This window comes from Chrysochloris asiatica, unplaced genomic scaffold, assembly GCF_000296735.1.
Source record: "Chrysochloris asiatica unplaced genomic scaffold, ChrAsi1.0 scaffold00303, whole genome shotgun sequence".
Taxonomy (NCBI): domain Eukaryota; kingdom Metazoa; phylum Chordata; class Mammalia; order Afrosoricida; family Chrysochloridae; genus Chrysochloris; species Chrysochloris asiatica.
The window spans coordinates 289,591-302,278 of NW_006408821.1; the positions used below are offsets into that span (position 1 = coordinate 289,591).

The window sequence follows — 12,688 nt, forward strand, 5'->3', positions numbered from 1 at the left end:
ATATCATTATTTACCTCTGTCTCACTTAGCCCATTGAGACCTGTCTAATTGTTCTCCCATCTGCTTTGTTCTTCCATTCCCCTCTCCCTACTTGTATATTGCCCCCTCCCTAGCACCCAAACTATCCTGTGTCTAATTCCTGCCCTGTGCTCCACCGTCCCCTCCCTCCCCTCACCCACCCCCAGCATCCCAATACTCAACAAAGAATTCCCCCCACCCCCCTTTAGTTATGGGTTCTTTCCCTTAGTCGTTTACAGTAGTGGTCCTGATGCTTTCTCTTTTATAGCTTTATAATATTTTGCTACAGACCAGAATTTCATTGTCTAATTTAGAAAAACAATAATCCTATAACAGAAGAATTCTCGGGGAGTTTTGCCTCAGACACCTTCTTAAAGACTGTTGTTGTTAACTGCTGTCAAGTCAGTTCTGACAAAGCGACCCAGTATAGAGCTTTCAAGGAGCTGCTGGTGAATTTGAACTGCTGACCTTATGGTTCAAACTGACCTTGTAGTCCAGTGTTTTATCCCACTTTGCCATACCAGGAATCCAGTTCTTAATTTATAAAACATAATTGCGCATTCAAATTTTATTTTATTTTTATTTTATTAGGCACTTCAATTTCATTCAAAATGCTGCAAAACTATATGCTACAGTGTATTGCATTCCATTCACAAAAAAGGTAAGATATTCTTTGGGCCCTAGCAAGTGATTCAAAACCAATTATTAATACAAAATATGTGATGACTTACCAAATGATTACATGAAAATATGTTCATATGTTGTAAGAATCATTCTTTGACATTTTATTTCATTGTTGCCTTCCCTAACAGGAAAAGTTGAAGATTTGTTGTAATATTTCTAAGTAAAGAAAGTAAAAATTTCGAAGTTTAAGTAGTAAAACAGCAAAGTTTGTTCAGGGAGTTCAAATTATTTTTAGCTCATATGCAGCCTTCATTAGTTATCCTAGTTAAGCAGCCAAAGAGAATACTTTTTTTTACCAATTTAAAAATATTCCTTATTGTCTTTGTTAACATTTGTGTTAATCTTTGATACTATTATCAATTATTTAGTATTCCTTAATTTGTTTTCCAGCTTTCACATACTATGATGCAATTTAAAATAATTAAGGTAGTTAGATGCTAGAGGAATTACATAATCTGACTTATAAAAGGGTTACTCTGACTATTGGAATTTACAATTTAAGAAATTCTAAAATGCTAGACCCCATCTGACATTCAGCACCCATTGTCATAGTTATTATCTTCATTAACGAACATATAAAGGATCTAACCTATTTAATAGCAGATAAGCATTAGTGATTTTTTTCCCTCACAAATGTATATTAGAGCTAAATCAACTGTTGCACTTTTGAGTAGGCTAAATGAAAAATTGGAAGCAGCATTTTGTCTTTGATGTAATTTAACGGAGCCAGATTTATAGGTGTTAAGTGCCATTGAGTCAGTTATGATGTACAGCTATATGTATAGGCTTTCCAAGAAGCGACTAATCGGTGAGTTTGAACTGCCAACCTTGTTGTTCAAACCAACTTTATGGTCAAGTGCTTATCCTACAGCGTCACACCTATTTTGGATCAAAATAAAAGTGAATGTTGTTTTATTACTACTAATATTATTATTTGGAGTTTCTACACAATTAAATGCATCATAGCTGTTGGGTAAAAATAGTGGCATTCACTGGTTTTTTGTAAGAGACATAGGAGTGATAGTTGACTTCAAAAGCGGTATTTCTCTGTTTTCCCGAGATTGTTTCTTAATAAATATGAATCTGGTAGTGCTTAAATCATTTTAAGTTTATCTTGATCTTTTAAAATATTTTTGTTTATCAAGAAATTAATGCCGTTTCTTTATTTTATTTATTGAATCAGTATTTACTGAGTATAATTTTGTGTAGAAAACTTTGTGAAAGAAATTCCTGTGTGGTGGAAATGGATGATACTTCAGGTGGTAAACATAAAATGTTAAAGGTTCCATGTCACCCAGAGGCATCTCAAAAAAAAAAAAATGGCCTGAAAGTCTCCTTCTGGAAAAAAATCAGCCATTGAAACCCTGTGGAGCACAGTTCTATTCTGGCAAACATGGGGTCATCATGAATATAAATGGACTTAACAGCACTGGAACAGGAAAATAAATGAAATAGATAATTCCTGATCTCAAAATTTTTGACTCAATTTGATATTCACAACCTGTCCTAAAACTACCTTTAAATTCTTTTATTTTTTTTATTTTAGGCTTGTTAACAAATAGATAACTTTTTTTTATCCTTTCCTTTGCTTTTATGGGCAGTATTTCTATAGAAAGAAAGATAAATGTCTTGAATGAGTATTTTCTTTAAAAGTCAGAAGCTAACATCTTAATATTATAATATTATATAAATATTAATATTATAAACATCTTACTATTATTTTAATTTTAGAATCCCAAAATGAGATTACATTTGTTGATAAAATTACTATTTTTTACAAATAGGACTTATCAGCAGATACCCTCCTGAATATTCTTTCTGATGTAAAGATTCAGGAATTCAAACCTTCCAGCAAGGTATGTTTACAAATCAGTTCATTCATCAAATAGTGATTGAATTTCACACTCTGCAAATAGTCACTGAACTTATACTTGTAAAGCCTTCATTCTAAACTCTGAGAACTTAACAATGTACAAAATAAAGTTTTTGTCCTCATGGAAATAATGGTCTAATGGTACAGAGACAGACAAACAGAAATGCCATTAAGTGTATCAAGTGAAGCTAAGTACAAAGGAAAGAAAAATAATAAAACAAGGATTGGAAGTAAAGAGTAATAAACTAGTGTCGTTTTATATAAGATAGCAGGCAAAAGCATTTCTGCCCAGTAACTTAAATAGAAACTTGAATTAAGAGAGTGAGCCAGGCATGATGATACGTGATGAAAAAGGAATACTGGATACAGGAATGTGGACAAGGAAAACTCTTGAATGATCTGAAGACCAGAATGTGTTACAGAGGAAGAATAAGCAAGTGGAGGGTAGTAGGAGATGATATTAACAGGGTTGTTGTTTGGTGCCACTGTGTTGATCCCAACTCATAGCAAACTTACGTATAAGGAAACAAAACATTGCCTAGTTCTGCACCATCCTCACGATTGTTGCAACCACTGTGTCAATCCATCTCTCCTTGAAGGTCTTCCTTTCTGTCACTGACCTTCCACTTATCAAGCATGATATCCTTCTCTAGGGATTATTGACATCTCAGAACATGTCCAAAGTAAGGGAGATGAAATCTAGGTGTCCTTTCTTCTAAGAATTATTATATCTGTACTTCTTCCAAGACAGATTTATTTGCCATTAGGAAAAAACAAAATAAAATCCAAAAACAGCAATCTGTTTGACTATGTATAAAAACAAGCAAACTGTTTGCCGGGGAGCCATCAAGGCAAGCATTCAAGTCCCTTCAGAACAAACCCTCCTCCAAGATTGAAACTCAGAGGCAACAGATAAGAAGGCATGTAAGCTAGCTAGTGACTGCATTGGTCTACATGTGAGTGGAAATGGGGAAAAGGTAGTAATGAAATTACGGGCTGTGTTTGACCACATTCCATAGAATCCTATCAACCTTGAGATGAAGAGCAAGAACTTGTTGGTCCCATGTTTGGGGAGCTTGGGAATTCTTGAGCCCCTGAACATTGCCCTAGCCATGGAGGGCTAGAGCTGAAAGTGAAAAACATCCATCTGATATGAAAGAGGGGGAGGAGGGGACACAAGAACGCCCAGACTTGCAGATGGTACCTGCTCAAACCATCTTCAATGACTCGATGATCAGAACCTGATTAGAGGAAGATAAATTTGATAAAGGAAGCAAATGCACATTGCTACAGTTTGATGAACTTGACCTATACTTATGGATGTAATCGCTCAAAATACCAACTGAACAGGAAGGAGTCTTCAAATCAAGGATCAAGCCTACCCCCATAGTACACAGAATTGATAGGGAAGGGCAACTTAAACATTGGCTACATAAAATGGGGGTCAGGGAGACTATAAAGGCACAAAGTGACTGGCTTACAAGTTTTCAAGAGGAAGTTTAGTTTCAGAGTGTGTGGGGGAAGGTAGAATCCCCACTGAATAGTTTTCATCTTGTCTAGACAGGGGATGGGGATAGGATTCTTTTGATTCAACAGGGATTAATTGTTATCGTGACTAAATGAAATTGTCACAACTGTCAAAGTAGAAGTTTTGTAACAAAGGGAGGAGTAGTAAATCTTACATTCCAGGAACAAACGACCTTAGGACAATCAAAGGCATGAACGCTTTGATCATCTTTATCCATTGTCCAGCTTTCACATACTTATGAGGCAATGGAAAATTAATAAGATAGTTGGGTACTAAAGGAATTACATAATCTGACTACATTTAAAAGGATTACTTTCACTATTGTGTTAGGAATGACATGGGGCACAGAGAAGAACCAGGAAAAGTTGGTACAAATTTACTGCAATAGAACACATGAGATGATAGGTTGAATGAAGGTATCAGGGAAATTGTGATCAGAGGTTGTATTCTGTAGTATGTATTTTATAGTAGCCTTTAGGAAAGGCATTTAATTAGAACATGTTGTATAATTGCAAGACAGCAATGAGGAACCACTATATTCCCATAGATATAGAAAAAAGAGGATTCCTTTTTTCTAGTCACAGAGAATACCAGAAAGATATTTATCTGTATTTTATTGACGATGCAAAACTCTCATGTAGATCGTAACAAAAATTATGAGTAACATTGTGAAATGGAAAGTCCAGAACACGTAGTTGTGCTCATGCACAATATATATGTGGATCAAGAGACAGAGTCATTCATATTGCAAAGGCATACTGCATGGCTTAAAATCAGGAAAGGTGTGCATCAGGATTGTATCCTTTCACCATGCTTATTCAATCTGTATGTTAAATAAATAAGCTGGGCTATATGAAGAACTCCTCGTATCAGTATTTGAGGAAAATGCCTTAATAACCTGTGATATGCAAATGACACCATTTAGCTTGCTGAAAGCGAAGGAACGTTTTTGAAGTGCTTACTAATGAAGATAAAAGACTACAGATTTCATTATGGATTATACGTCAACATAAAACAGAAATCCTCACAAGACCAATGAGCAATATTATGATAAATGGATAAAAGATTAATGTTCTCAGAGAGTTCATTTTATTCATATCCACAATCAACAACCATGGAAGCAGTGGTCAAGATATCAGACAAAGTATTACATTGGCCAAATCTGCTGCAAAGATCTTCAATAAAGTTCAAGAGCAAAATTGTTAACTTTGAGGACTAAGGTGTATCTCACCCCAAGCCATCCGGTATTTGTAATGGCCTCATGCTTGCTAAAGCTGGATAATGATACAGGAATCGATACATTTGAATTATGGTGTTGACAAACTTGTATACCCCACAGACTGCCAAAAACAAATCTGTCTTGGAAAAAGATACCAGAATCCTTTTTAGTAATAGTGAGACTTCATTTTGTATACTTTCGGCATGTTAACAGGAGTGATCAACCAATCCCTGGGAAAAGGACGTTATGCTTGGTAAAGCAGAGGTTCAGCCAAAAGGAGCAAGACCCTCCATGAGTTGGTTTGACACAGTGGCTGCAACAAAGAGCTAAAACAGCAACGATTGTGAATATGTTTCAGGACTGTACAACATTTTGTTCTGTTGTATATAGGGTCCCTATGAGTAAGAACTTCCTTGATGGCACCTAACAACAATAACAGAAAAGTTACTTTTAGTTGTTTGGATTCATCTGTAGAATACAGGTATTCCTTAAATTAAGTCAGTTTTTTTTCTTGTTGTTTAGTTATTACTATCTTTATTTAAATCAAATCTTTGAACATCTGCAAGTGAACATATGAGAAGGACGACATCAGCAAATTATGCATTATATAGCATTTTACAGGACTTTTTCAAAAAGTTATGAAAAAATGGAATTATAAGTTCAAAACAAAACACAGACTTTATTAATATAATCAAGTTCAAGACACTTTTGCAAGCAGTAATAACAATAATTCATCTGTAAAGAACTAGAAATTGGACCATATAAATACAGTCCTTTTTATATTCTTCTCTGAAAAAAATGGGTGCCTTTTAAAGAAAAAAACAAAAATTAGAATGAACCAAATCTGGACATTAAGGTGGATGCCTAATGATTACCCATTGAAACTCGCAAAACTGTACTTGTTTGATGAGAGGAATGATCGGGAGTGTTGTCATTATGGAGAAGATTATCTAGTGAAGATTTCTGGGTGTTTTCTGCTAAAGCTTTGGCTGACTTTCTCAAAACATTCATAATAAGCAGATGTTACCATTCTTTAGCCCTCCAGAAAGTCAACAAACAAAATACCCTGAGTATCCCAAAAGACTGATGCCATAACCTTTGCTCTTGACCAGTTTACTTTTGCTTTAACTGAGCCGCTTCCATCTCTTTGTAGCCATTGCTTTGATTTTGCTTTGTCATCAGGATTTTACTAGAAAACCCATGTTTTATCTCCTGCTACAGTTCTCTCAAATAATGATTTAGGTAGGATCTTAATCCCACTTGTTTAAATTTTCTACTGAAATCTCTGCTCTTGTCTGCAGCTGGTAAGAGTGCAACCATTTGGGCACCCATCAAACAGAGTGTTTATTCAACTTTAATTTCAGTCAGAATGATATAAGCGGAACCAGTTAAGATGTCTCTGGTGTTGGCTATTGTTTCTGCTGTTAGTGGTAGGTTCTCTTCAGTTTGGGCGTGGACAAGATTGCTCTGCACAAATTGATGTGGATGATCTACTACTGCAGGCCTTATCTTCAATAGTATCTCGACCCTTGTTAAAAGGAGTTATCTACTTGTAATTTGCTGATTTGAGGGGAACATTATCCCCATAAACTTTTCATAAAGCATCAGTGATTTCACCATTCTACCTCCCAAGCTTCATCATAAATTTAATGTTGGTTCTTGCATCAATTTTAGCAGACTTCATGGTACTTTGATAGGGTCTCTTTTCAAATGAATGCCTTACTCTTCTTCAGGGCTCAAACTAGTTCTTCTTCAGACATGTTATAAATAATGTACAAATTTATATTGGTGCAAAAAAAAAATTGAAATCTGTGTAGTTTTTTCATACTGTGCATATTTCATGAACTTTTTGAAGACCTATTTTATATAATGCATACTGCTAATGATAAGATCTACCCCTTAAAAAATAATAAAAAAAGATATTCGTGGGTTGGGATTTTACCAGGCAAATGATTTTAAAGGAGTAAGTTTGAAAATACTAAGTATGCTTCTTTTTTTGCATGTATACTATATATCTCTTTCGTACACACTCTGAAAATCATCCAGGTAACAACCATGTGTTCCAGTTACCCTTGTAGCCTTTAGCTAAGTCCTGCAAAATTCAAGAAAAAAGTGTTATTTGTGGTCTTCTATTTTGTGTTTTTATTTTAAGGAAGAAGTCTTGTAATCAGTTGATTTTATACAAGTAGATAAATTGGTGAATGAACTGTCCATGACTTGTAGTATATGAAGAATAAAAGGACAACAGGGATAAACGTGGAGTACATGTATCTAATTGGCAGAACTCCTAGGCATACGTCAAGGAAACATGCTTCAATAATTTTGTTAACATTTTTTAAATGCTATTACATGGAGGGAATATAATATAGGTCCTTATATGTGATTTATTTGATAAGATGGATAAAGGGTAAAACTTGGGTACAGAATGTGATAACATTAACAAATATATAACATGTATTTAAAGGTTGTTCAAACAGATGAAACTGCAAGAAAACCAGACCATGTTCCTATTAGTAGTGAAGATGAGAGGAATGCTGTTTTCCAACTTGAGACAGCTATTTCATCTAATGAAGCTACCAAAAGTAAGGGAAAGTCTTTGTTAAAAGTTTTGGACAGGATAGATTTTTATTTTCATTAAGTTCTATACCAAAATCTTGTGGATTAAGTAACAAAACAACAATAGCAATGACACTGATTGAGATTGTAATCACAATCTCAATTTAGTCAGTTCATCTTTAACTGTCTAAATACATCCTTTTCCCAGCACTAGCCCTAGTTGTACAGTGGTTTAATGCTTGGATGCTAACTGAAAAGATCGGTGATTAGAACTCACCAGTGCTCCTCAGAAGAATCATGTGTCAAGTCTGCCCTATAGGACAGTTCTACTGCTCTGTCCTATTGGTGGGTCACTATGAGTCAGGATCAACTTGAAAGCAATGGGTTTGGTTTTAGTTGATATCCCCTCTCTCAAAGTTCGAAATCTAATTCTCCAAATCATAGTAACCAGTTTATTGTTGTTGCTCTGATTGTTTTAATTATCTTTGTGATTCTTGTTTAATTTATGGTTAGCAAAATGAACAAACGGAGTCCTGGTGTGGTGCTGTGGGCTAATGTGCCAGACAAATGTGTACAAAGTCATTTGAACTGCAAGGCCTGTGGTTCAAGCTCACCAGCTGCTCTTTGAAAACCCTATACAGGGTTGCTGTGGGTCAGAACTGACTCGACGGCACTTCACAACAACAACATAATGAACAAAATATGGGCTATTTGTGGAGGCTAATCCTTAGGTCCAGTAAAATCACTTTACAAAAAAGTACATAGGCAGATCTCTTGGATTCTTATCTCCATAATTACTGATTGGGATTGCAAGGTGATCCATATGCACCCTTTCTTAAAAAGTCCTAAATGTCAAAGGAGAATAACAGAAGTTTTAAATCATTGAAGTCTCTATTTTTAAAGCAGACTTACATAATAATATTCTTAGATTGGTTCACTACCACTTCGTTATATAAATAAATAGTTCCAAACTGTAGATTTTATGTACTGGCCAGTAAAATATCCTGAAAAAATGGCCAACTACTTAATTTACAAATAATTTTAGTTCTGGAAAAAACTTACTACCTTTTCTTGTTTTTTCACTTCATCATAGATCAGATTACAGATGTTATTTACAGAATAATCTAGAAAGATAGTTGATCAACTCACCCTATTCTAAATTATCAGAAAATGTTTCAGAGTAGTGTTTATGGTATCAGATTTTGAACATTGCACTGATGTCCCCTTATTTTTATTGTAAATCACATAGCAGATGTTGTACCGTTGTTTTGTTTTGTTTTTTATCTGCTTTTCTTCACTGAAAAAGGAATAAGATATTTTATTAAAAAAAAACTTATTTAATTTAGTAGTATTTAGTCATCATTTTAAATTGATTCAGTTACCTGACATTCCCATCTTAACTTTCTTAGCCATTTAAACAAAAAAGAAACTTTTAAGAGTAGTGAACTCACTTTGGGTTTTACCAAGTTAAACCTTTATTAACTTGCTAGGAAACTTTGTTTTTCTGGCTGTTATGATCAGGTGATCTTCAGGTGACAGTACTTTCCTTTGAAAAGGATGATGATCAGAATGGGCACATAGATTTCATCACAGCAGCATCTAATCTTCGAGCCAGGATGTATAGCATTGAACCAGCTAACCGTTTCAAAACAAAGCGTATAGCTGGTAAGATTATACCTGCTATAGCAACATCCACTGCTGCAGTTTCTGGTTTGGTGAGTTCATTATCCTTCGAATGCTTCTTTTTAAGACATTTCTGAAAATAGAGTAATCTAATTTTCCTTACAAGTAATAATCTTTTAGTCATCTTTGTGTTCTACAAAGTAGTTGCTCTGTTTTTCATAAATGCGGTAAAATTCTTTCATCTTGGCTCTTTGATTATATTGGATTTTAGTTATTTGCCTTTTTTTAATAATGTAATTTATATTAGTAATTTGACTGTTCTTGCAATTTAATGTTTTCTTTTTCTTCTTTTTAATAATATTGTGTTATATCTACACATACTTTTCAGTGATTTTGGTTACATTCTTCATATTATATCAACATTTGCATTATTTCCAGTATAGTTATTCCATTCCGATTGTAATTATTTCTCAATAATTATGGTATACTATTTTGTACTATCTTACTACTCTTAGCAGCTTTATCAGGCTATTGGTACCTTTTTAAGTGACTTTAGACTGCTGTATTTCTTTAAATCCTGGTATCTGCTTTCTAAGATAGGAATTACATAATACAATGAATAAATTTTTCTGAATAACGCTGTTCATCATGTGCATAAAAGTTTGAAAGTATAAAATACGCTTAACCATGGAGAGGTTTAAAATGAGAAATTGATATTACTTCAGTCCGATGGCTGCTTTTACTCTACAGAGAAATGCTAGAGAAGAATTTAAGAAAATTTGGTAGTTTATTAGTCATGAATAGTTTTAGGCTATGCAATTATGTAATCGGATCACTTTTTTAAACCTAGGTTGCATTGGAGGTGCTCAAAGTAGCTGGTGACTATCCATTTGAAGCTTTTAAAAATTGTTTCCTTAACTTAGCCATTCCAATTATAGTGTTTACAGAGACATCTGAAGTAAGAAAAACTGAAATCAGGTATGCATGAAGTTCTATTTCTCATATATAATGAAAGTAAAATAAAGTAGTTTACATTTTAAGAGGGAGATATACTGGCTTCAACTCTTCTTTTTATTACAGAGTCGCTGTGAGTCGATTGTGACTCACAGTGACCCTATATAGGGTTTTCGAGGGCTGGCTGGTGGATTTGAACCGCTGACCTTGTAGTTAGCAGTTCAGTGCTTATCCTACAGCATCACACCAGGACTCCATATGTATGTACGTATACACATGGAGTCCTGGTGTGACACAGTGGGTTATTGTGCTGGACATCAAAGTCAATGGTTCTCCAAGTCACCAGCTTCTCCTTGGAAACCCTATGCAGGGTCGCTATGGGTTGCAACTGACTTGATGGCACTTAACAACAATGTACACATCTATGTGTGTGTGTATAAACAAATCCTAATTATCACTGGAAGACAAAGTAAGATCCCTTCTTTATAAAGCATTTCTTGACTAAACCAACCAAAATATTCTAATAACACTTAACCTGCCACATTATATAGCATTTTCCTATCTCTATTGTTTGATGTCTTCCGAACCCAGATGAATTAGAAAGCACCCTGGTGTCTGTCTGACTGTGAATCCTGAATTTAGAATCTAGTTTAAAAAGCTCTATGACAATGAAAAACCATTCCTCTGATATTTTCTCATATTTCAAATTGGTAACGACCAAATTTTGAAAACACTTTGATTGGCAAGGCTGTGAGAAAAGAGCTCTCATGCATTGCTAATGAGAGTAAAATAGTATAGGAAAATATGAAACCATATTTCAAATTTGTAGATACATTTGCACATATCTCTAAAGACATATGTGCAAGATACTTATTCTGGTGTTGTGTTTGATAGCCACAGATGGTAAACAAACCAGCTGTCCAGCAGTAGGGAACTTGGAACATCCAGAAAACGAAACCCATGTCATTGTTTAAAAAGAGACAGATAAAAGAGTACACATGTTAGCACTGTCTCTAAGATATATTTATAAGGAGACATTGGAAGTGGAAGGATTAGCAAGATTAAAAAATGGTTACCTGTTTCATGTGATAAGGAAATAAGATTCTGAAATATTAAGACATTATAACCCTTTCTCTCTCACAAACACACAGTAACTTGCTAAATCACAGCCTGCTGGGTTTTGTGTTCTGATTTAATTAAAAGGATGAAATGAAAATGTCTGTTACAAATCTTTTTCTACAACAGAAATGGAATATCATTTACAATTTGGGACAGATGGATTATACATGGAAAAGAAGATTTTACCCTCTTGGATTTCATAAATGCAGTCAAAGTAAGACATTTATTTGGTTCACTAGTAGCTTTGAGTCTGGTTTTTGTTAGTTTTATACGTAACTTCATTTAGCAAGAGATTCTTTGCTTTCATTTTACTGGTTGTAGATCAGCATTGTCATTCACAATTTTATATTTGTATGTAGTTTTATTTTTTTCTCTTTTGTTATTAACTTTTAGGAGAAGTATGGAATTGAGCCAACAATGGTGGTACAGGGAGTCAAGATGCTTTATGTTCCCATAATGCCTGGTCATGCTAAAAGATTGAAGTTAACGTAAGTTATCATGCAATGTATTTGAAAGGTTCATAAGAATTTAAACATAAGCTTAATGCACACTGGAAAATTAAATATACAGATAATTGAAATTCAAATAAAAATGTAATTTACTCTTATCTAATGGCATAAAGTGAACTAAAATAATACCTTTCTAGAAAAGTTCACGGAAGTATGATAATACCCTTATGAATATGTTATTGTCCAGAGTCAGTTCTTCAGCCAATAGTCTTAAAAACCTGATTTACTCAGCACAGTAGGTAACAGTAAATCCATATCTCAACTGATTGATTTTGTTGAATTCTATCATGCAATCTCAAGCATCATTTGTATCAGCAAGGCCATATATTTTCCAACTACTGATCCTTCCTCTTTGCTCCCAACCTTTGCATTCCAATCACCAGTAATGATCAATACATCTTGAATGCATGTTTAATCAATTTCAGATTGAAGAAGTTGGTAGAATTGTTTTATTTCATCCTCACTGGCTTTAGTGGTTGGTGCATAAATTTGAATAATAGTGGTATTAACTGGGCTTCCCTTTGTTGTTGTTGTTGTTGAGTTCCATCGAGTCGGGTCCGACCCATAGCGACCCTGTACAGGGTTTCCGAGGGTGTAAATCTTTC

At 34.4% G+C, this 12,688-nt stretch overlaps 1 protein-coding gene across 1 annotated transcript in view; it reads left to right on the forward strand.

Moving 5' to 3' along the window:
• The window catches only part of UBA6 (ubiquitin-like modifier activating enzyme 6), a 144,894-nt gene that overhangs the window by 127,640 nt on the left and 4,566 nt on the right, over window positions 1–12,688 (forward strand). Inside the window, exons 26-32 of the mRNA XM_006874816.1 lie at window positions 610–679; window positions 2,487–2,558; window positions 7,787–7,904; window positions 9,400–9,593; window positions 10,352–10,479; window positions 11,701–11,788; window positions 11,968–12,062. Of these exons, the coding sequence (XP_006874878.1) occupies window positions 610–679; window positions 2,487–2,558; window positions 7,787–7,904; window positions 9,400–9,593; window positions 10,352–10,479; window positions 11,701–11,788; window positions 11,968–12,062 (765 nt within the window). The remainder of the gene's footprint in view (window positions 1–609; window positions 680–2,486; window positions 2,559–7,786; window positions 7,905–9,399; window positions 9,594–10,351; window positions 10,480–11,700; window positions 11,789–11,967; window positions 12,063–12,688) is intronic.